This window comes from Plectrocnemia conspersa, unplaced genomic scaffold (assembly GCF_051122295.1).
Source record: "Plectrocnemia conspersa isolate PC_06_02 unplaced genomic scaffold, ASM5112229v1 ptg000009l, whole genome shotgun sequence".
Lineage (NCBI taxonomy): Eukaryota > Metazoa > Arthropoda > Insecta > Trichoptera > Polycentropodidae > Plectrocnemia > Plectrocnemia conspersa.
In genome coordinates this window covers 20,845,846-20,871,385 of record NW_028277173.1, presented here as the reverse complement: position 1 = coordinate 20,871,385, position 25,540 = coordinate 20,845,846, and the positions used below count along the sequence as shown (strand labels likewise).

The window sequence follows — 25,540 nt, the reverse complement described above, 5'->3', positions numbered from 1 at the left end:
TCTATGTTGACGCGTTCATAGTTCACAGTAACCTAAACGCTTGAACAGGTTTTGGTCAATCAACTTCATCGATTAAACTTGTATCGATGTTGTGTTGGCGTTTTTATTTAAATCAACAAGAAAATTAATCCGAACAAAGGTTTTTCATCAATGCCTTCATATATTCGGCGCAAGCGCCTTATGCAACTTCCCGGCTCCGATGTCAATACGATAATATTCAAGTAAAAATGTATTTCACACGTTTTTCACATATTATAACATCACGATCATCAATTGTCCTCGTATATTGTATTATTACTCATAACGCATCACATAACTCACCACCATTTTCACGCACCACGCTCTGCCCCCAATCGTCCGCCCCCGCCCTTGGTTGACCTTTGCGAGTGAATTTCTCTTTCATCAATTTGGTTACGAGCTTTGAGGAAATATTTATTCTTGACGTGTCAACATCAATTTTAACGTGAATATAAAATTCTAATTAAATATTAATCCTCTCGAAAAGTCTGCTTTATTTATATAAATAGCATTGTTAAAAGGTCACTATAAATATGTATAACGTTTCAGATAAATTCTTTTGTAATATTCATTTAAACACTCGTTGCAAAATCCTTTTGTTTTTGTTCATAAATAAATAATGACAAATTTTAATAATTATTTATAAATAAAATATTAAATATATATTAAACTTTTTTTTATGAAATAATAAACACAAAATTATGCACAAATATAAATAATAATATACATTTTTTTTTATTAAATTAAAATATCACTATAAAAATATTTTAATATTTATAAAAAATAATTGATAAAATTATAAATAGCATATTATTTATTATTAATAATAGTAATAATAAATGAATAAATCACTGGCAGAAATGTTGATACACGATAGCCGTTTAAAATTCAAGATGGCGTCTTATCTCAAGCTGTCAAATCAGTTGTAGGTTAAGCGTTGTTTGTGTCGGTGATCAAAAATGGCAAACAACGAAGCAGCTCAAGTGAGCTCCCTTCCTTTACCTCCAATGCAATACATTAACCTCCATTCTGACGAAAATGCAAGAAGAGGGCGAACTCCCCTCCCTCCGAGACCCGCTCATGACACATACACAATGTTTGGCAACACCTTCAATGCTGATGACACAATCATACGTTCTTTAGAAAGCCAGGTACGATCTTGTTCAACATATATTATATTCAGTAATCCTCTGAAGTTACGTCGTATTGTGTTCCTAAAAAAGTTGGTATATTTAACATTTCTAGGCTTACCATATTTATAAAACTAAACCGATACAGCTAAAAAATAAATGCTGGTCTCAGAAATTTTTGTTTTATTTGGTATGCTGAGTTGTAGCATAAAAACTTTGTGAAACCGGGACGTATGATAAGCCTAAACATATCAAGATATAGAACGGAATAACGTAGTCCATAACGTCTCAAACTAATAACTCTAAGGTTGCGGGTTCGAGCCCTAAACTTAACATTGAATAAGGGTTGTTAAAATTTTCTTTTGTAAATATCGAACAGCTACCTAAAAAAATATATGCTCACAAATATTCCTGAATATCATTCAAGGTTATGCTAAGGTGTGACTCAGAATGAGACTTAGAGTCATCCATGTACATGTTCATAACAATTCGTGTGGAAAGTTATTATTACAGATTTATTTTTGTTGTCTAATCGAAAACACTGCCATTGAAAAACAAAATTTATTTTCATAACCTCATTTAAATTTTTATATAAAATACAGACGGCGTAAGTCAGAGGATTACTGTTTAATAAACGAATATTTTAACTAATACCAATACTAATTTAATCAATCTATAGGGTTTCCGGCGCTTATATCCGATTCATTTTGAACGAAGACGTGAACTCAAGAAATTAAATCATTCCTTATTAGTGAACTTCTTGGATCTTCTAGATCTATTAGTGCACTGTCCCGATTCACCACGCCGCGCTGAAAAAGTAGAAGATTTGAGCTTACTATTCATTCATATACACCATTTGCTGAACGAGTTCAGACCGCATCAAGCTCGCGAAACACTTAGGGTGATGATGGAGTTGCAAAAACGACAACGACTCGAAACCACAATGAGGTATGCATTTCTAATCAATATTATATTAATATGTTATTAAAAATGATCCATCGTTTCAGATTCCAAAAGCATTTAGATAAAGTTCAAGATATCTTGCAAAACGCCCTTCAAAGCTTGCCTGATCAAGGGGAACAAGATTCAAAGCTGCTCGTTCCGACAGAACTGTTTGAACACATGGACACAAGCCAGAAAGAGTCAACCAGCTCTGATCAACTTTACGAACTCGATACGATTATGTGTGGAATAGTTGATAAAATGCAATGAGATTAAATATAGTATTGCTAATGTGGTAATTATATTTTTAAAGGATTTTTATATACGTTTTCTCATTATTGATAAGTCTGATTATTTATTGTAAAATAGCAATTATATTTGGATTAAAATTTCTTCAATGTTGTTACAAAATGTTTATTATTTATTAGCACACTACTTAAATCGTTAAATTGAACATATCAAAAACTGAAACATCGTAAAATTTATTAATAAAAATATAAATATTTACTTCTTTAGATTAAGATTCACATTTCATCCAAATTATGAAAATCTGTGATATAAAAATGAGAATTTATAAGACAATGTCTATAAGTTGTATGTTACAACACTTAACCGATGGGCCGGGTAGTATCTACCAGCTTCCTCCTCTGATGTTGAGGGATGGGATGGGTAGTGATTACCTTTTATGATTTCTGACTTTTAATGATGGGTCCAGTAGTATCTACTGGCAAAAACTAAAGCGTTTCGTGCTGCCATCTATGAATGAATGTTTATGCCATAAGAAAAAAAATATTTCAATGCATAATTATTTTTATTGCTTTGGCTGACTTCCCATGTGAGGGACAATCAAAGAGCTCTTTGTATAAACAAGAGATGATAATAAAACTTGATCGTAAATTATTTTTAAAGCTAACAGCTATAAGCATAAAATTTTAAACACAGGAAAGATCGAAATATAATTTATATATTATAATTCACATAGTTCATTTTATTCACATAATTAATTATTATCTATTTTTTAAACTAGAGATGTAATAAAGTAGCATAAAGCACATTGTATGATATTAATTATTATTTTATGCAACCCACAGATTGAAAACCACTGATAAAATAATTTTAACATATGAACCAATACAATGCAGAACATTCGATAAATTTTTGTTTTTTAATTCCATTTAATTCAAAAGTTATCATATCTTTTTGTTATAAATCTGCGTTGTGCAAAGTTCTCGCGAAACAGCCTGTTTTTGCAGATCATGCAGGAAAAAAACGACCCGTCGGCCAAGTGTTAAGATGCAAAAAAAAATTATATTTTACTGAAATGTTTTTTATATTGCATCATTATTACATCATAAAATCATTTTACTAAATATTTCACTCGATTATTGGACCGTTCTACCTCCACCACTTTTAATGCTGTATTGTAGAAATTTAAAACGTTCTAGCATGAGGTAAGTACTATTGCATATTAATTAGAAAATGTAGTAGCTAGATATTTAAATTAATTTACCAATATTTTGTAAATAATAACATTACAAAGTCAGTACTGCGTAACATCAGTATAACCTCTGATTTGGGTTTTAGTTAGTATACAATTAAACAATTAGTATATATTTTAAACTCAATTAATAACCATAGACATGAATATTGACAATTATGGTACAATAAGTATTCTACCTAGAAACTGCATATACATATTATATTTTTATCCACATCTACATATATATTTAACCACATGTTATTTTCAGTTCTGACTTATGAATATTTTATTACAATCATTAAGTTTTATTATTATCTTACAAGTGCAAATTAATTAAAATAATTGACATAAGCGTTCTAAAATATTTAATTATTTACCTTCACCATCTGTCAAAATAAAACTGGTCAGTGTTCAAATACAGATTTGAATAGTAATGTAAAAGTTCACCTAAAAAATAATTTCTTGTAGAATTTTTGTTCAACATATTTATTTTACTCTATTGTACTACTTATAAGGGCAAGAAAGTTTGCAAAACCATGACAACTGCGCATCCATGCAGAATTAGCACTTTCATAGTTTAGTGCGAGATAATATTGAGTTGCAATTCAGGTAAAAACCATAAACCTCGTTTATCTTTCGACCTTTGACTTGAGATGCTTATTTGTTTATAGATACTTCGTGTTAGTAAATTATTTTTATATTTTTGATTATCTACATTTTTCAAAATTATAAAAAATTGTATTTTTATCAGAAAATAAAAAAAGATTAAAATTTTATTTCTTTCAACGAGTAAAATTAATTTGAAATAAAAAGTACATTTTTCAGACCTAATAATATGATTTAAACTGTGAAAGGTGTAATAAGTCTCGAGACCGTAACTTTCACAAAGGATATTAATGGGTTTTGGAGTTTATCGAATATGCCATAATAAAAAAATTTAATTTTGTATCATATTTTATTGACAAAATTCATTTAAAACAAAGTTTCCACCAACTGCTCTCTCGAAGGATTAGACGGAAGGTTGGGATAATGATAAATATTTGAATTAGTTATGCGGGTTTTCCATTGTACGCAGTCTCCGCAATCTAATTCTAGGGAAACAAACATGAAATTAAATTTAAAAAAATAAGAAATTAAAACTGCTGTAACTCCTAATAAACGCTTCTGAAAAATAAAATAATTAAACATTTATTTACACTAACACACACACACACTTTTTCCATGATCTATATTTAATTTCACTTTGATAAAATGAATTAATTTATTATTAGATACCTTCCAATGACATATAAAATAACACAAGATTAAAAATGTTTTTTCTTCTCTTACTTACACCACTAACGACATCAAAAGAAAAATTTCCAATACAATATCTAATATTTTTTTTATGTTATTAATCAGTTAATAATGGTTTACAAATTTATCTAATTCATTATATATTTTTTTGTTACATATGTGAAAGTACAACAATCACCTGCATCAAAACGTATTTGCTAATTATCTGATTGATCACAATCAAGTAAAAATCCCACCATCTGCAACAACTCCCATCAACAAGTGATAATAATAAATTTCAAAGATGTATCCGATCGTAAATATTTATGCAAAACAAAGACTGCAACTTGCTCTAAAAAATATTATAAAATATATATGTACAATTCACATAAAAAAATCGACGAACCTTAAGCAGCACCTGAAAATTGTCGAATAATTGGATAAAATGGATTGTAAGAGCATTAGTGGAATCTCAATTGTCTCCCAGGTACGCAAAATCATCGAAAACAGTTTCAAGAGCAAAATAAACAAGCACAATATTGAAATACTTGTAAGCTGCCTTTCGTTCGAGCACTTAGTAAAAATTTTTCCTGAACGGTCCTCCGCCATTGCGGGAATTATTTCTGTTAAAATTTCTCATATTCCTACCCCGTCTCCAGTTGGATCCGCCGTAGGAATAACTTTTGTTGCCTCCCGAGTTCAACCTGTTGCTGTATTTTCCCGAGGGTGGAGTATACATCGCTTGATTCACTCCTCTTTCCGTTCTGGGTTTTTTCTCAGTGATAGGTTTATCGTCAGTGTCGAATGTGATCGGTTTGTGTCTCTTTTCGCCGGCGGTTTGATTGTTGCTTTTGTTCGATTTTGATGCTGTTTCATCAGTCTGAAAATCATTATGAAGAAGATAATACACATAAAAGATTAACAGGTATTCATAGTGTAATACTTACAGCGAGTTTGTGTGAACGGGTTTGAAACGATAGCTCAATGTCATTTTTGTAACTGGGCGGAGAATGGAAAAGATCCCTGATGAGTGTGTGAATATTTGACGTAGTTTTCAAAGCGACGACTTTTATTCTATTTTCGTCAGATTTTAATTCTTCTGCAGTCTTTCCCTGTAATAAAATAATGTTAGATGTTCTAGGACAATTATTTAAGAGACGAAAATACTTACAGTAGTAGCTTCCTTCAATTTTTTTATGTATCCTTGAGTCAAACGCGCAAAATACTGCAGACGAAGTCGGAACTCCTTCAAACGTCCTTCGTTTGCCGTCAAAAATTCAGGCGATTGCCTAGCTAGCCGATGAAAGGCAAACAATAAACATTCTACGTGTGAAAATTCTAAAATAGGCGATGCCTCTTCCAATTCTCCTTCAATAGTGGGCGGCGGCAGTGGCATGAATTTCTATAAAATACAAAATCAATCCTATAATTATCTTAAGCTTTTTATATTGAAGCATTTACAAATCAACACTTACTACTAAGCAATTGTAAACTGTCTCGACTTTTTCTTCAGCTTTTTCCAGAGGTCCACTATGGACCATCAGTTGAGCCAACAACTTGAGGATCTCAAGCTTGGGATCGCCGCCCTCTTCGCCGGATTCCACAATCTCGTCTATCTTTGGTAAAACATTGTCGCAAAAGTAAATCACAAAGCGCGATGAATTAATTTGAGACTGAAAATTACATAAATAATTAACTCACATTCACTAAAGGAAGCAAATATTAATTTTATATTTACTCACAGAAAAGTAAGGTATGGCATGACCGACACACTGTACTAATCTATCAATGTGGTCCGCTTCACTAACAGTAAACTCTCCATCGGTCAGCGCCTGTGCTATAATTATGTCTACAATCTCACGATGGCCGGCCACAGTGCGTCCTAATCTTGTCCATCCGAGTAGATCCATAATCTGATCAAACTCCTCGGCATTAACATCCTAGAATTAACAATAATTGTTCAATAAGCAAAATATGTTTATTTAATCAATACAAAATTTTTAATTAGTCACAAACCTCCAAAACTTTCTTGCATTCGGCAATAATATAATCCTCAGCATCTTTGGTTATATACTCTTTACCATATTGTTTGACTTTAGTTGACAGAAATTTAATGCAACGCTCCCTGACCACCTCGTTATCTGTGCCTTGTTGTATTTGAGAAAACAGACCGCTCAACGCCCCTTTAGGGTCTAGTTTCATCAACGTCAATATTGAATTATGAACTGTATTCAATTCAGTCGTTTCGTAGGCTTGTAGCAATTGAGCTAGAATGTCTGCAATTTTCTGCGTGTGTTCTTTACTGTCTTTGCAGAGACTGGGCAAGTCTTTGATTGCTTGTTTGCGAATCTAAAAATAAAAAATAATATTACTTCATCTTATGAAATTGTTCAACAGTTGCTTTGCTTAACATTTAAAATAAACTTCACTCCGCCCCCTTTTCAACAACCGTGATCTGCGACCTATGAGCCAGTGCTTCTTTCTCATCATTATACTAAGTTGCTTCCTTTTACTGAATATGTGTTTTTTCCAAGTAAATCTTCGGTCCATGTGCATGCCAAGACATTTCACAAGTTCTGCCTGTGGCAATCTGTTCTCACTGATTTTTGGCAAATTTTTCTTCTCATGGTGAATGATACATGTATCGACTTGGATTCATTTGCCTTTATCCTCCATTTTTCGAGCCATGACTGAACATAATTATGGCCTTCTTGCAGCATATTAGAAGCGATGGTTGGGTCGTCATGTGTTGCTAATATCGCCGTGTCATCAGAAAAGATGACCATTATAGTATTGTGTCTTTGTGAGATCTGCTGTATACAACAGGTATAACACAGGCCCAAGCACACTTCCCTGAGGGACAGCTGAATTTATAAGAAAAATTGATGTTCTTCTTTTACCATGCTTCACCAAAAAATACTTATTGTTGATGTATGAATTCAGTACCATGAAGAAATGATGAGACAGGTTCATTTTTCTTCCAGATTAATAATTTAATAATAATAACTTTAATAATTTTCCTGTAATTAGGTCATATCATGGTGCTTTTTATTGCTGTTTTTGTTTATTGAACAATCTTATTTGTGGGCTAAGTTGGAAAGGTGTTTCGAGATATTCATGTACTTCTTTTTTAGTTTCAGTCTGGGAGTCCGGAAAGTGTGGTTTAAAAACAGTTTTCAGATGTATAGCAAAAGTTAAGGATTTATTTTATCACTTATTATCCAATTGCCCTCACTATTTAAGCATCACTCGATGCATGAGCATCAAGGAATTAAATTAAAATACAAATTAAATTTAGTTTTATTACTTTGATTTATTTTACTACTTTTTGTATTATGTTTTAATAATTTAATTTAACATTTTATCCTTGGGCGTCTTCCGGGTGTTATTTTAAAACAACGAGGAAAGAATGTGCATGAAATTCTATTTTGTGAGGTTGACAGTTTCGTGACGTTCTTTATTGTACCAATGTCAAACTGTCCGCACCAACATCAGGGAGAAGTTTTCTGCATTGACATTATAGAAAGTTGCATCAATCCCTGAGGCAGAACAGTCTGTTGGCGTTGACCATTCACTCGTAGCTCTTAGTGAGTGGCGAGAACCATCTGTTGATGTGCAGAGTGCTGTTGCATGTCGAGACCGGATATCGGCCCGTTTAAATGATATGAATCATGTTTACATGATTGCTAGGCAACACCTGTCTATTTAATTAAAATATGTTGTATGACTCGTTCCGAATTTGTAGTCAACCCTTATTATAAGTACGTGTTTAATGCATGGCCATTACGATGAGTGAAAACGATGTATATTAAGTCACAAGGGTCAAGCACCTTTTATATAAAAGGGAAATCATCAACTACACTCGTATTAGTGCATCCTGATTGATGCGATATGTTGTGTACTTGATAACATAAACACTCTGAAGCGAAGCATTATTAAAAAGTATATGTGTATATGTAACTCACCGACACGTCGTCGTCTTCGCAGAGGTCAAGATGTGCCTCGATCGCCTGATGTGCCAACTTTGGAAAGAATTTGAAAAATTTACCAATAAACTGAGAAGCGAGTCGCTTCTCTTTGTCGGACCCTTTCACAGCATCAAGTATTTCAGTATACTCCTTTTCGTGCTGAAACAATAACATATATCGTTAGCTTCGGAAAAAATTAGAAAATGCCAACTGTCAAATCCGACTAGTTTCTATATGGCGGCTTACCTCGTTTATTTTGTCTTTAGCCTGCTCCAACACCTCGTAGTTTCTATACATCTTTTCTATATTGTCTGTACTCATTTTTATACCGTTTAACTAGATTGTTCGTAAGAGACGCACCCAACCACGCGCGAGCGTCGGAGCCGGTTACCACTTTGTACTAATGGCAACACTGACGATAAAATAAAAAAGATTTGGTCTAAATGAATTTATTTTTCTAACACAACTATTGGTCCACAAGCTAATTTAAATTGACATTTTAGTACCAAAAATTACCCATAACTGTCATGGACACTAAATAATCGAGAATTATAAGTTTACTTAGCCATGCTAGAGATAGTGCTGTACTTTGTAATATTCTCCAATAATAAAACTATTTATGTAAGTTTAACCCTTTCTCGTGGATGGCATCTATAAAAGTTATCAAGAAAATCGCCAGTACTCATTAGGCATCTAAAGGAGTCATAACCTTTGAACCTAATAATATGTTTATTTACTATAATTTAAGGCTGTTATTCACTTGAATTTATTAAACCGTAATATTTTTAAAATATGGCATGAATAGGTGCCCCCTACATAATAACAAATTTCAAAATATTTGCTTTGTTGCTCAATTATTTTACATCAATTACACGGCAAAAATATTGTGGGGACTGATACAGCCGGCAAAAGGAACTATGGGAGCAACATTGGGGCAAAGTGGTAATGAGAGACTAAGTCATTTTTCAACGCGATTAAAGGACGTATTCCGCCAGTCAGCGTTTAATTATAATTTAACTTCCAGCCCATTAAGTAATTTAATAACAAAATAAAACATATGCAGCAGCTTACCTGTATTTAATTCTTAACCCATCATCACACATTGGTCAAATATTGTTTTTAGTGAATTACTAATATAAAAGCATTTTTAGCGATAATTTGTACTACACAATTAAATAACAATATCACTAGATAAATATATTTGTAAATACTTCATGCTTATTGTAAAATTATACAAAATGTTGTTATCAAATCAACGTGACAGGTGTTAACGTGCAGCTACAACTGAAAAGACCGAAGCAGGGCAACAATCAGATAAGAATAATTATATATTAGTTTTCTGCAGGAAATTGGAATAGAAACATGGTATATAAAATCATATTCCTTCTTAGATAAAGCTGTATAGTATGGGTGAGTGAAAAATAAAAAGCACACTGCATAACTCAATTTTATCATAACAAACAAAATAATAATCGTCGGTAATCGTATCTGGGTTCGTATATACCGAAATCTCATTGATTACTCTAAAAGGGAGTAACTTTCCGGTACTTCGTTGCCTTAAACTGTCTGTGTCGCTTTTTTGGTATTTTAGTACTAAAACAACCATTTTAGCCCCTTCCCCCCGAGGTTGGGGTTCTAGGCAACTGCTTAGGTTTGTTTAGGCAGAAATTTACCGTACATTGAGGTTAGACTAATTGAAAATACATATACGTAGAATAATTTTCCATCCTCCCTTTTAATAAAAAAGTTCACTAAATTTATCGTTTATATTCCTAAAAAAAATAGTTTAAAATATTGTTACATTTTATTTTTATAACTGCATACATATTTTTAGCAAATAATTATATTTTATCTTTAGAGTTAGATAATATTATTTTTCGCACTGGCAGCATTGCACACTTTATTTTCATTTTAGTAGTCCAATATGTCGTGATGTCGAGCCGGCAGCGCCAATTTGCCGCTGACTTTTAACACCATTTTACACATCACATGGTTTGTTAAACTGACGTTTAATTATAAATTCGTTATTTAAGACCCGCTTAACTGTCAAATGGCTTAAGCCGGCGCTCACATTGCGACAAAGCCTACACCCCCCTATTTTTTATGTACAAACTAATAAGTAAATAAAAAAACAACACCCACACACTTTAGAAACGAAGGCTATTATAATATAATTTGAATAATAACTTTTAAATATATTTTTTATCATTTGTCACCTTTTATATTTTTTATATCTGTCAAGTTTTTTCTATCAACGTTTTTAAAAGAACAGTTAAAAATATGTGTTATTAGGACTATATAATAATTATTCAATTAAATATATTTTTTCTATATTATAGACACAATGGCGGGAGCTTGCAAGGACGAGAAAGGTGAAGAGATTCTCCGTCAAGGAATGATGACCAAGAGATCTCAAAATAAAAAGCGCTTCACTCCGGTTAACTATAAACAAAGATGGTTCATATTGACGAAGAAGGCCCTGACGTATTACGACATGGACGGAGAGGTAAATACTCGCTAATCTCTTCTTAAACCATAATTAAACATAATGTAATATCACAATGATAATAATATTTCTATATTTTCATGCTGCATTGCGTAAAAAGGAGTGTTAATAGTTTTCCTAAAATTAAGGTAAACGATGAAAGGGTTATTAAAAAAAATTATTGTGTTAAAACAATCGATACTTATCTCGAAAGTATCTCGAAACAAGAATGCCAAAAGGAAAAGGAACTGTATATGTAAAATTACTGGCATGACTAAGTCTCTCAGGTATGGGAATGTGCGGTAGTCACTGACCGATGACTCATTTTATCCCAGTTGTCCATCCAATGTTTCTTCTGGATTTTCACTGTGGTTTTGTTAATGCTCATTTTACAAAACATAGCTCATGTCGATTGATGTGAATTTTGTGTATTAGTCATGTCATAATTTTAAAATTATCATAACGGTTTGATAATTGTTTGTTTTCTTCCAGTTATTTTTCATAGTAGAATATTGTGTTTATATATAGATTTACCTAATATACAGCATTTTTACATACTTACGGAGGAAACCAACTAATTAGTTAACTTTATTCTATTCTCGTTTTATAAAAAGACATAAAGTTCATACAAAATGTGAGAATACTATAATATAATTGTTAACAAATCTTTGAAGTAGAAAGAATGGATAATATTTATTCTATTTCTTTCAATAAAAATATTTATATCTTCATACATATAATATATTTTTTATTAACATAGTGTCAATAGAATTCAAAATAGACTTACATATGTTCACATACATATAAAATTTAGTATAAGAAATGCAACTGTTTCAAAGTCACTGACGTTTGTAGAAAAACATTCTGGTTTCTGTTGTTATTAAATCTATAATTATCATAATTTCTTAATATTGGATATAATTCTTTTTATTTTTCATAAACTTTTTAAAAATCTTTTAACTTTGAGATCAATAATTATCACTATATTTTCCAATTTTCTAGCTAATGGAATAATTGGCTCTAGTTCTTTAAAATCACTAATAGATTTTCATTTGATTTCGTGACCACAAATCATATTAATAATATTGTACTTAATTCTTTAATCTTTACCAAATAATACCTCGATATTGATAGTTCTTCAATAATCGAAAACCATCTAATGATTAATTTTTATGATATACACAAATTCTTCATTTCTTGGTGAGATAAGACTTCCTGTAATAATTGTTTCTATCCATAATGATATACGACAGGCAAATAACTTTGTATTTTTTTTGTGTAAACTATTTATTAATAAAACAATACCTAAATAAAATATTAAAATTGGACAATTATTAAGCCTGAATAAAAATTCATTAGGAATTGCTCCGATGAAAGGTTGTATATGAAAAGATTGGCAAACGAAAAATGTAGGATTAAACATTTTTAGAAAAATAAGAGTAAGAATAAACCTATGTCGAATTCCTTAGATTCATTAAATTATTAAAACATACTACTGTAATAGATTCCTGCAGCATAATTCCAAGTAAAAATTGAGTATGCATTACTGTTGTAATACTTTTAAAGAGCGAAAATCATCCTACAAAATATTAATGTTCATATAAAGGATAAAAATCAATTATTGTATTTGTCTTATTTTTCATTATCATTTTTTCGTATAATTTTTAATCAAAATATTGTTTGTGAGTGTACAATAGATAACCGAAATAAATCTTTCTAATTATGACCAATTTTCGTATCGCAGAGGAATATGTTAAAAAGGGATTTTTCTATGAAATAGTCACATATTTTTCTACTAATACATTCGTAAAATGCACTTGCATACAATGTGTTAAATTCATGATCATTATTTTATGGGCTTTAGAGTAACGATTGTTACTCTAAAGATTTACGTAAAATTGTTTAAAAAACTGTTTAATGTTTTGGATGATAGACTCGTGACATAGTCACATACAAATTACCATAAGAGAAGCATTATTATCAAGCTAATTCCTTTACACTAGCTTGCAAGTGGAAGAGCAAATTGCTAGGTATCAAACTCATTTTAGATTTCAAATGTGGCAGTCAGGATCGTTACCTAAACCACACACAAGCGTTCAATTCCCTTATAACCATTTAATTTTTATGCTATGATAAGTCACTTGGATTCAGAAAATTTCAAAATTTAATTGGATAACTGGTAGTTTTTCCTTATATATCTTATCAATTGTTAGTACTCCCAATGAGAAATTAAATTCGTAAAATTTTGTTTCATCAACATTTACTTAGACACGTGAAGGGGGGGGGGGCTGTTTAGAACGCAATTGCTTACAAATACTGAAATTTAATTGAAAAATAAAGTTTATTTACCGATAGTAAAATCAGCCTTATAAAAAAAGGAATCTCCTGCACCACTTCGTATTTCAAAATAATAAATATGCCATGAACTTTTCTGGATCGTGGGTGCCGATAGATCTCTTTATTTAAATTTATATTTACATTATACATACATATATAGAACACAAAAAGTACACTAATTATAGACGCCACTGGTGACACAGTTTCTGGAGGCGCAAACCCTCAGCGACGTGCCGTTTAGTGGTCGTCGTCGGCCGACCAAAAACGAGAGCTACGGTGTTGGCCTGCTCTGAGGTCTATGATGGCGTCCCGACAAGCCCAGGGGTTAATGTATATCCTATTTTTTCTGCGTGACAACCTAATATCAACTCTGTCGTGGTTCAAAACTGTTACTTTACCTAGCATCTGTCGATTTACCTAGCATCTGGCGAAAGAATAAGTAATAAGCCAATGATTTATATATTATTAGAAAGATCTTATCTAGTGTTTCTTCTCGAGAATTGTCATTTCTCAAGAAATTTTATGAAGCGTTTTTTATTATATAAAATTAAATTAGTACGAATATTTTCGAAATGTTTACAGCCATTGCCCTTTTTATAATGCTGCATAAGTAAAGGTGGGTTCGTGCCTAATATGCATACTTCTTGGAAGGTTTTAAAATGGGTCTGGAAATGACTCAAAATTGTTCACAAATTTTAACACTCGAACTCGCCTTATTTTTGTTTAAACAATAAAAGAAGACATATAGGAAATCTTTCCGAAGGTGTTCGTGCCAGATGTTTGAAAATATCTATACTTTCTAGGAAGATCGAAAGTATTTGAATGGCCAGCATTATTTGCGATTTTCTATTACTTGAACCGGCCAGGTTCATTCGTCAAAGTTCATTCTCGAAAAATTTGAGAAGTGAAGTCGAGAATTCTCATTTCTCGAGAAATCAAAATGCCTAGTCTTATCACACTTCCCTTTCTCTCTTTCTCAAAAATCAATTTTTAAGTGGTTCTGAAAAACGGAAAGCACTTCAAAATTTAATTCTAAGAAACGTCATGTTGTTTGGCGATCGGTCGCCACACTAAACTAAAACCTAGGTACTTACTTATTAAGTTGCATTTGTGTACTATCGCTTAAGTGTTCTATTGTCGAGTTTTAGTGGGGACAGAAAAATAGAGTGTGTACCTATACATATAATATTGAAATACAATAATATAGTGTAATATTAAAAGCATGTAGTACAACATTACTGGTGTACACGCAAAAACGAAGTCTACTAGCTGTTACATGTAAGTCATAGATAGATTATCCCTATCGCTACTACCCCCCCCCCCTAATTATGTATTTATTTTAATTAAATTAAGAACATCGTGACAGATTACCCCAATACGTCACGATGGTCAAAAACTATACATTGTATTATTTAAATACGCAAATAAAATACAATAAAAACAATATATAGAAAGAAACAACAAAAAATCATAATTTTTTAAATTAAATTATACGAACCAGACTAGATCATCGTAGTTGATATTAAACAGATCAATGTGCAATACCAGCGTATTAAGGAGCCGGATGGCGAAAGCTATAGGCGAGTCGTCAAGTGCGAACGTTCTAGCCCTAATAGCTACAAAAGAGGAGGCGATCGTGATTCTCAAAGATGTTCCGGAACCCAAAACTGGAATTCCTCGAGAATAGTTTGATTGTCCACAGCACCCTTCAGTAGTTTAAAGAAATGTTTAGCGACATACAACTTTCTACGAGAACTAGCGAATCGTATCCTACCGCTCCTAAAAGAAAAACGCTAGAATATAATAAAGGATAATAACCAAATATCCTTTTATTATTGATTAGTTGTGACCTTTCATAACTTTTATATTTATCCATGGTTTCAAAGACTACTTTCCAATAAAATATGAGGCAGTAATGTCAATGCATTCGGTCTATGTGTCTTTTCGTCCAAATCCACCCCCTAAGCTCGTTCCCGGGGCGTCGATATGGGGAAAGGGGGGCGTCGCGACGCGCAAACTCGTCGCCGGCCGCGAGACCGGTCGCTGGCAGTCGGGCGCCGTAGGCCGCGTCGCCCGCACCCCCTCGCGCCCCTAGTGAATCTCGAAGAGGCGTCGGAGTCTCCGCCCTTGCGGTGAGTCCCAAAAAAATATCTGTACCACCCACCCTCCTTTCGGCACTTTATCCTAACAATCTTCAGACTGACAAATTTTGGAAATTTTAATCTGGGGACTGCGCCCCCATCGAGACCACCAGTCACATTGTACTAGGTTCATGATTATGCAAAATTGTGGTGCGATAAATTGAAACAGTTTATTATTTCTTGAAGTGCGCGTGTACTCGCCATTTACGTAGTACGTACTACGTAGTGCGCTAAACACACCTATTTTCGTTAAGAGTACATACTTACGGCCCCTATTGATATTCTTTAAATTTGGGCGTATTTATATGTACTTAGAAGTGTAAAAGTTTACGCGAAATCACTACTGCTGATTCATTTCCCAGTAAAACTCGAATATGAGACACTAGTATCTTGAAATGTAGATATAAAAATGTTCTTGAATAAGAAACATACTGTTATAATTTATAAAATAACAAAAAATAATTAGAAGACTATGGCAAAATTAAACGAAATAATAATGCTTTTTTACTTGCTGTAAATGGGTTATTATTATAAATACAGGGAAATTAATTATTGAAAGCCGTTAATGGTGTTTCAAAGTACAAAAAATAATATAAAATACGACAGGTAGGCATCTTAATTAGGATTAAGTGAATTTATAATTAGAACGAAAAGAGATTAAAGCAATTCCGTTTGCAATTCCAACACCTGGAATAAAACGATCGAATGTATTCCTTATGCTATGAGAATTTAAAAGTTTTTCGATATTTTTGAACCGTAAATATATAATATTTAATAGTCACTTCACCAACGTTTTACCGTGGTTAAACTGAAGTTTTAGTCGTACCATACATGAATAATAAAATAGTCTGCCTTTAGGAATGGAAAAAAATCAAATCTATTCTGTATAAAAACATTCGAAAAAAGTAAAATAATTACTAATGTTTTGGTAATTAATGTACGAGGTACTTACCTTCTTTCTCTGATCAAATGGATCTTCAGGATTTGATAAAGCTAATTAAAAATATTTATGTGTATTATCGATTTGGCATAGTTCCCTGATAGGAGAAACTGGTACTAATAATATTTCGTAGATCATAAAATCATTTTTGGAAAACGAAGACTAAAGACTATCATGTCTGATACATGAAAGCACATATTTTTTAATTTACTTTACATTGACATTAAATAAATATTAAACATACCAGCACGATAGAATCAGTGGTATAGTCGATGACTAATACCTGAAAGACATGGGCTCAAATACCATATAAACCTTAGTATTTTTTTAATTTCTATCGTGTTTGAGAAATCGGAATTAGTGGTAATTATATAATTATAATTCTGATCAATCATCACAGATTAGATTTTCCTATCTCTTATGCGTATGCAATGTGCTAATATTTTGAAATGAATATACACGTCAAAGTATATTTAAAAAAAACGTATAAATGTCTATTGTTCATTTTTATTAAAAGCTTTTATCAACCACTTTTGTAATGTTTCAGGTAAACTGCCCTAACATAAGTATGAAGATAAAGATCGGTTGGATATTTATAGCATATTGTAAACCTATCTGAATATAAACAAAAAAGTTTTTTTTTATTATTGACTTATCGCTCAAGTTTGTGTAATACTGTCGAGTATATAATAAATTTGTTCATGTATAAAAGGATTAATGAAGAGAATAATATTCTTCCACATTAACGTTAGTTAGTCAATTGAATCTGTTATTTAATTTCTGATTTACGTCAAAACGTAAGACGCCATTAACAAATCTCTCGTAACTTATTTTATGGCAATGACTTGTTATTCCACCTATCTAGTTCACCAGGGCTTTCTTCATGCGTTTTTCATATATAATATATTAAAGAGCTACCGTAAGTACATATGTATCTACATACATATATCTGTCGAACTTCTGTGAAAGTAAATTATCCACATTGACTTTCAGAGTGTGGTGTAACCATACTGACGCAATATAATGCTTTTATTATTAAGCTTTCGTAGATTCAATATTTGTTCTCGCGTTCTCATTTATTTTATAAATCCAGCTCATTCTTTTGGCATTCGTGTACAATATTTTTTTATAATGTTACTATTAATTTATATTGCAGTGTTAATTTCGAACAGTTCGATCCTCGCTTTGACCATCCTCATCTTGTTTTCTTTTGGTATAATTTCACGCAACTCTAGTGATGCAGTTTCAATTTGGGAATCAAATCGCCAAAAGTTTAATATTAATTTGAAAATAGATTAAATAACAATATGTCGTAACCAGGAGGTTTACTATACTTTTCCCCAATATAAATACTAATTAATATATTAACAAATGGAAATATAATAATCGTACATACATGAAAACATAATTCCGAGAATACATTTATTTTTTAACCCCTCCCGATTTTGTGTTATTTTTTGTATATAATGAAAATATTTTTTGCATGCAACGAGCAAGAAAGAACTTAATAAGCTTTCAAAGATTCGCGGATTTGTCTAGCTATGGAATGTCTATTTCATCTGACATCGGAAGATTTGCGGAGTCTTGGAATTTGGCTCTATAACTCGGATTTCTACTACGTATTATTATTCTATTTACATACATACATACATCTCGGTTGTTTTGAGATAAGAGAATTTCTAAATCCGCGTAATTTTCGTTCTCTCCCTCTGTTTTTGTCCGGGACGTCTACATTCGTAGACGTATAATCCAGCCTTAAGTTAATCTAATTTACGTAGATTTTTTAGTACCTATCCATAATAATATACCTAAATTCGTATATGTTATATGTACATTAGTCTTTCTAATCTACCACTCGGACCATAGAGACTGATTGCTTCTATTATTTCTTATCTTGAATTTAATCATTAGTGTCACGTCTACGTTCGTTTAGGGTTTCAATCAAACTAATGAAGGCCATAAACCAAATAAGTACGAAAAGCGCCACTTGAACGTATGATATTATTAACTGTCGCCTTAATCAAATAAACTCTCAAATTGGTGTAGCAAATTTAGGGATGATAACTTTCTTGAGTAATTAAATATGTAATTCCCTGCTCTTTATTCGGACATTTTGCGGAAGACGAACAGGAACAGTTCGGACAGTTCGCCAACGTTGATTTATATTGCTACAGTGACAGAATTCTCGTTTGCATATATTTGAATTCGTCTTTAAGATTAACACAATGATATGCTTAAAATAAAGCTCATTTTATAACAAAGAAATGTAGTAGATTTGACGTTTGATTTACATATACGCGATGGTAAAAAAGTAAGGCACTTTCATATTAATGATGATATCTTATGAACCGTTAAAAATAAAAATAACAATAAAGTTCTTTCTTGGCTTTTACTTTGAATTTTTTTCATTTTATTAACTATTAGTGTACATTATATAAAAAATCTATATTATTACCCATGATAAGGTTATGCAGCACGTCAACATCGAGGCAGCAAACTCCTCAATGTGGACAACTTTTAGTGATTGTGTAGTTTAGAATAGAAAACTTTTGGACGCTAATGGGTGAACATAGTTTTTAAAACATAAATTATTGTTGGTCATAAAGACCGGTTTTAATGTTAAATATAATTTATTATTATACATACTTTTAATTAAAAAAGATGAGATGTTTCATTAATGATGTATTTTATAAAGTATTTTTAATTTAAAAAAATATTAAAATGCCTTTAACTGTAGTTTTGGAAATATAGAATTGTAATAAATAATAATAAAAATGCAGGATAATTCGCTAATGTCTAGTTATCTCGAAACTACGTTTATGTCAGTTAATAAGTTCTTGTCATGGGTTTTCAATTATAAATAATTTTATTACATAGCCTTTAAACATTAGTTAAAACTCGGCCTGATTTTCAGTAATAGGTTATTATATTTAAATATATTCTACTGCGGAAATAGAAATGACGACAATGTTTTATCATATAATCAGACCAGCATTAAACGTAATTAAATTTTAACACTAAATATTCTATATCTGACTGTTGTTAATCGAATTATCAGCGCAGCGGTGTCCCACGCGAATTCCAACATTTAAATTTATATCAAGGTTTCAGTCGGATATATCCATGTTTATTTATGAGAGTTTAGAGTTACTGAAAAAAAATATACCAATAGTTCGCAATTCGGCATTCATTGCGCGCTCTCCCACTGAAAATGAATATTCATCGTGATATATTGTATTTCGCCAACTGATCCATCCGATGGCCAATTTCTATAAAATGGTAAGTAATAAAAAATGCGTTATCTTTTTAGTGCACAACGTGACAGTGCACTTTTTCTCGTCTTTTCGAAAAAAATCTCAAGAAAGTCGATGTGAAATTGAGCTTCGCCGATGGCACACATCGATTTGGAGTGTTCATCCGTGAAACTGTTATTGCTTCGGTATTGTAATGAGATTCGATCTCGTCCAAAATAACGATTATTTAATGGGTTGTTAGCGTAGCGAACGCGTTTAGAAACTCCCAAGTAATTGTCCATGATCGTAAATATGTGTTAATATCACTATTCGAGTATCACTATTAATAAAATCGTAATGTATCGTTTTATTTCAATGGAATCACATTTTCTCTCTCTAAGGTCTCAAACGATTTATGTATGTAGTGTGCACTTGACGTGACCTAGTAAACCTTAATTTGAATATGTACATTTCTCAACTATGTCTAAAACGTTTTAAACTTTATACATTGCAGACCTTCGTCTTTCAAAATAAGTTTTGATAATATATAATTTTAGATGAATCTGAATCGAGTTTGTTCGATTCTACGTCTCCTTGCTTGTATTGTAATATTGTATTTTGAGTTGATAATCCATTCAGAGGTTAATGGTTATCGTAACCCCTTTTAGTGTACACCTTATCTTAATTTTCCTGTTTGTTCAAGTAAATCAACTACTACTAGCAGTGTATTCTCCTTCTCGTTCTATACATTTAATATTTATAGTGATTTTATAGGTTTATAAATTATAATATATGCTTTAACATATGAAATATCTAAACGGTTTTTATATTTTATTATTAGTTGATTAAAAATTCTTATCTTTGTATTTTGGTAAATATTAATTTTTATTTAAAAAAAAATATTACAAATCAGACTATCATGACTTATTAGGTTTCCCCAATTCATCATGAACAATTTATATTTAACATTTCGCATATATACATAGTATGTATGTAGATGCGGTCCGCATGCCCTTATCTCTTATTCACTCTCGACACTTAACTCGCGAGCGATCGAGAGGGAAAGTATCTCACCGCCCACGCCTGATACATAGATACATACAAAAATATGGGCAAGATAATAAAATCAATGATCATTTATTTTATATAATATTTATTTTTATTTGATTTGATCGGTTATTATTTCAGAATAGTCTAAATTTAAAAATATGCGCTATCTGATAATGTTGAGTGTTACCTGTCCATTCAGTCCCTCCTGACTCGTGTTCGATCGTATAAAGTTTTTAATTCTTTTCAGAACACTAAGTAATTCTGCTGGTTTCGTGCTTACTTTAAAATTGGATTTGTAAATACGCTTCAGCGGTATTAGTTCTTCTACAACTTCGTTACTTATTTTATTTTAATATTTCTGTAACAATTATTTTGCCTTAAGGAAGTAACTTGACCTATTTTATTAAATGCTCTTAATCAATTGCATATTAAATAAATTGATTGAATGATGAGTCCCCATTTATTATTAAATTGACCATTTTTAAGGGGGCGTGGCCCTAGGGGTGGTTAACCTCGCGGCCAATGAGACTCTTCGGTGAATACCATTAGATTGTTTATTAAGTTATAATTACATGTGACACATGGACTATTAACGGCGTGACGTTTCTCGAGATGAAAGTGAAGGTGGCTGTAGATGATGTGGTCGGGTGTGATATTCAAATCTGTCGGTGAGGGCGCGTAGCTGGTTCCTCCGGATGGCTGCTGGTAGATCTTGGCTCTCTGGTTGTCTGCGTCGCTGGCTCTGCTGTCTTTGTGCCTCCGTCTCTTGTGGTGCCGTGGACCGTCTGCCCTCTCCTCGTCAGAGTCCGGGCTTATATCCTTTAGGGGGATGCACGCTAGCTGGCCAATCACGATTGTGCATCTTTACAAGGGTTTGCATTGTGGTGATCGATTGCGTCCATACCGTTTTGGCACAAAAGGGATTCTCTTAACGACCCGTATTGTGTGGTCAAAAGAGATGTTTGTCTCATTGTTAATAAATGAACGTTTTTGGTCAAGGTCATTAACAATGAGACAATCGCCCTTTTAAATGTGCCTATATGTGTGGTCGCCACAATTTTGTCAAAAACTTTTGAATGGAAATATTCTTCAGTTCTTTAATCAACTTTTTATTTCAAACTCTATGTGATTTCACTTTCAGTTGCAATTTTTTTACACTCATCAAGAACTGACTTCCATGTTGTTCTATTGTATATCTTTAAGTAAGTTCTCAATATTATATTTTTCTATATCAATGTTGCTATACATTGATGTAAAAAAATATAATATTAGTTTTAGAATGCTATAAAAGTTGATGATTACAATTATTATTTCAAAATAATATCGACTTATTACTAGTAATCATATGTGTAATATTACATATTATTATATAGATACATAAAAATTCTCTTATATTACTGAATTGTGAATCGAGCTGAAATGACCCTAGAATCTCTCGCGCCATAAGAAGGTCATTTATCAACTATTATAATGCCAGCCCGTTAAATTTATTTACATATGCGTAATATCAGCGATGTGATCGATCGCCAAGTTATGTAATCAGAAAATTCTGCCCTACATCTACAAATTTGCTACCATTATTCTCTGATACGTGGATTTGATATATTTAGATAAAACAACTGATATTATGTCTGTGAGTTATTACTCTGTTATTTATGTGCAAAATCACAAAGGATAAACAATTTATAAATTGATATTGAAGAATTAGTTTACGAATATTGCGTCATTTGTGTTATATAGATTTGTTTATATCTTCAATATATATATTACGTACACTTTGGTGGCAAACAAACAACTGCTAAAATTCCGAATATCACATAATATCTATTTATTTACGACCGTTTCGAATTCAATATGCGAAAGTTATCTAACGTTTGCGCATACTACGTATCCGAAGCGGCGCGAATATTTCTTTAATGCGATTTTGATGTTAAAGGTCGATTATACATAGTTTCGCAGCCAGCTTTTCAAGTTGGCAATCCCTATTGAAAATCTCGACTTGTCCTTGGGTATAGCGATGAGCTGCGATTATTGATAACGGCAGCCCGTATACAATCAAAGGATTTGCACGTAAGAAAATATAAAACGCGGCACGAGCTCATCCCCCTTGTGGTATTATGGGGTGGCTACTTATGGCGGCGGTTCTTCGAAGTTTTCAAACTGAAATTACTCACGGCCAGGACTCGGACTTTATTATTAATACCGTGTTTCGCTCGCGGATTATTTTAGGGCCTTGGGCTGGGCTCTGTAATTAGAGATTATGTTAATCTGCCGGTGTGTATTTATGTTTTAGCGGTTGTTGGAAGAAATAAATCTGATTAGGAAACAGATTCAAATGTCTTATGTAGGGAGGTTATTTTTTTCAATGGATGTTTTTGATCCTATCTAGCTAAAAAAAACATATAATATGTTATGAACTTTTCCTCGTGCTTTTGTGTCGAGTTTTATTCCACTCTATCAAATACTGCTTCAATTACATCGTTCATATTAAGCCAAACGTATTGCGTGCCACCACGCCTTGAAAGTTGCCAGATTAGAGCATTTTTTTGCATTGGATGTATGTGTTTTATTTTATTCGTACTATACATACGGTAGACTTAAAACGTTGAATGTGCTTAGTTGTGTGTCGGAACTTCGCAATAAATTATTCCGCGCGTGCCGCCAAACATACGACATGAATTTCTCTAGGTCTAGGGTTAAACTTTACCGTGGGTGTTGCCAAAAGTGGTTAAGCTAGTTATTTAACAGGAAATATAAAAATATTTTTGATTTTTATTTAAAACAAATTAGAAATACTGTTGTGTTAGTTAATTTTCCTACTGTTTCCTATGCAACATACTTAATAAATATTGCTACGAAATAATTGATTTTAAAATCTATACCTACCGAGCTACATAGACAGACGCGTTATATCAAACACAGACACTACAAGCGACAATATTTTTCATCAGGACCCACATGTCGAATATATGGAGTCCGTCGCTTAACATGAACGCTATCGACGATGCCTCATGTTCGCGCACGTGAATAGTTCCCTGGTTGCAAATCAACCGGCGCGGACGGTTCATCCGAACACATTAAAACTTTAATTACAATGAATACAGCACGCCCAAATACTCTTCAATATATTTAGTATACATATTATTGTATATAATAATATGTAATGATCATTTAATTAAATTAATAGCTCATCGATTGACCAAATATTGTTAACGCTTTTCTATACCGACCTTTTCTTGTGTATGTATTTGTATTAAATACTAATGATTTTTCTCTTACAGAAACGCAAAGAGCGCGGCAGGATCGAAGCTGGCTGCGTGCAAGTCGTCGAGGCGGCGGCCCTAGGGGGAGGCCAGGCCGGCGACGGCTCACCGCCTGATCACCCTCAGGGGTTTCCATTCCAGGTCGGCTATCGGGCCGACCAGGGCCAGGAGTACACTCTCTACCTCATAGCGTCCAGGGAGCAGGACAAGAACGACTGGATAAAAGCCATCAGAGTCGGTGAGCATATAACCGTTTATAAGTACGAACTACTACGTGGTGGGGTCTCCCAAGAGGGTGGGTGTGGGCGAAGGGTGCGCGGAGGCAATTTGCGAATTCGCCGCGCCCACCTGCCCCAATTTCGAAGCCGGTGTCGCAGGTTAACGTCAGATTTTTACGATACGGGGTCGCCTCGGATAGATTTATGTAGGAAGTTTCGCATGTAAATCGATGGTCGTAAAGTTCAAGCTTTTTGACGCAAACTAATCGTTCGCTTTATAGTAGTAATGTGCGTTTAATCGAATTTCGAAGAGTCGATAGCTGACCTAACCGACAATTTACTACTATATAATATTTATACGAATTCGTGCGGTGTTTTTAATATCAGTTAGTGGTTAAAAATAGTGTTCTTTCAAAGCTGTGTCCATTCAACGCAAAACAATCTATGATTCCTAGCAAATATTGATGAAATTCAATACAACGACCAGTGAATGGCAATGTTTTGCTAGAATTCAATGGCCGTATTGCAATATATTAAAAAAAGCAATCCGTTAGAGTGAATTCCGAAACTGAATCTGTTCATGTAACCTCTGTACATAGATACAATTCCTACCCCTGCTGTTGCGGTGCAAGTTCAGACCATACAATCTTCACTCCCATATTCGAGAGTCTAAAATATATATATAAAAACAACGTCATTACCAATCAAGTATTATTTAATTGTATGTTTCTTTTTCAACATTGGTTTCGCTGCTCTGATTCAGACTTTAATTGCGGTTTTTAAACAATTATAATGTGTTTAAATATCATTTAAAATTACGACCTATAAAAACACGCAACCATGGAATAAGATTGATACAATTTCGTGTCATGTTAGAATACAATTTAAATTATTTGCTAATAATATTTTGGTCTGATTATGTACCTGTGAATAATTATGCAATCACTTAAATGGTACTTCACTATTATGGACAAGGCTTTATTTATAAGTAAATAAAATATATTCATATAAATGTCTAGATGTTAACCCTTTGAGGAGTATCGCCGTACATGTACGGTGG

The 25,540-nt window shown here is 32.6% G+C and overlaps 3 protein-coding genes across 5 annotated transcripts in view; 2 read left to right on the top strand and 1 right to left on the bottom strand.

The window, feature by feature from the left end:
• Nucleotides 1-868: 868 nt before the first annotated feature.
• MED7 (mediator complex subunit 7) lies at nt 869-2,501 on the top strand. Its single transcript, XM_088191566.1, has 3 exons — nt 869-1,169; nt 1,828-2,096; nt 2,156-2,501. Exons 1-3 carry the CDS (start codon nt 978-980, stop codon nt 2,358-2,360), a joined length of 666 nt encoding a protein of 221 aa, XP_088047692.1. The 5' UTR covers nt 869-977; the 3' UTR covers nt 2,361-2,501.
• A 2,010-nt stretch (nt 2,502-4,511) lies between these two features.
• cass (apoptosis inhibitor cassowary) lies at nt 4,512-9,218 on the bottom strand. Its single transcript, XM_088191565.1, has 8 exons — nt 9,060-9,218; nt 8,811-8,972; nt 6,862-7,194; nt 6,588-6,785; nt 6,321-6,518; nt 6,017-6,247; nt 5,793-5,957; nt 4,512-5,725 (listed from the first exon to the last, which is right to left on the bottom strand). The coding sequence occupies exons 1-8, from the start codon at nt 9,132-9,134 to the stop codon at nt 5,420-5,422; spliced, it is 1,668 nt and encodes a 555-aa protein (XP_088047691.1). The 5' UTR covers nt 9,135-9,218; the 3' UTR covers nt 4,512-5,419.
• A 1,511-nt stretch (nt 9,219-10,729) lies between these two features.
• Nucleotides 10,730-25,540, top strand: part of Btk (tyrosine-protein kinase Btk29A) — an 83,113-nt gene continuing 68,302 nt past the window's right edge. Inside the window, exons 1-4 of one of the 3 annotated variants that reach the window (XM_088191461.1) lie at nt 10,730-10,805; nt 11,153-11,319; nt 11,420-11,447; nt 24,281-24,500. Coding sequence is in view for 1 of the 3 variants with exons in the window: in XM_088191459.1 (XP_088047585.1) it covers nt 11,158-11,319; nt 24,281-24,500 (382 nt within the window). In the remaining 2 variants the exon portion in view is untranslated. Of the gene's footprint in view, nt 10,806-11,152; nt 11,320-11,419; nt 11,448-15,642; nt 15,768-24,280; nt 24,501-25,540 lie in introns of those variants that run through there. The other 2 variants (XM_088191459.1, XM_088191462.1) reach the window with 2 other exon arrangements.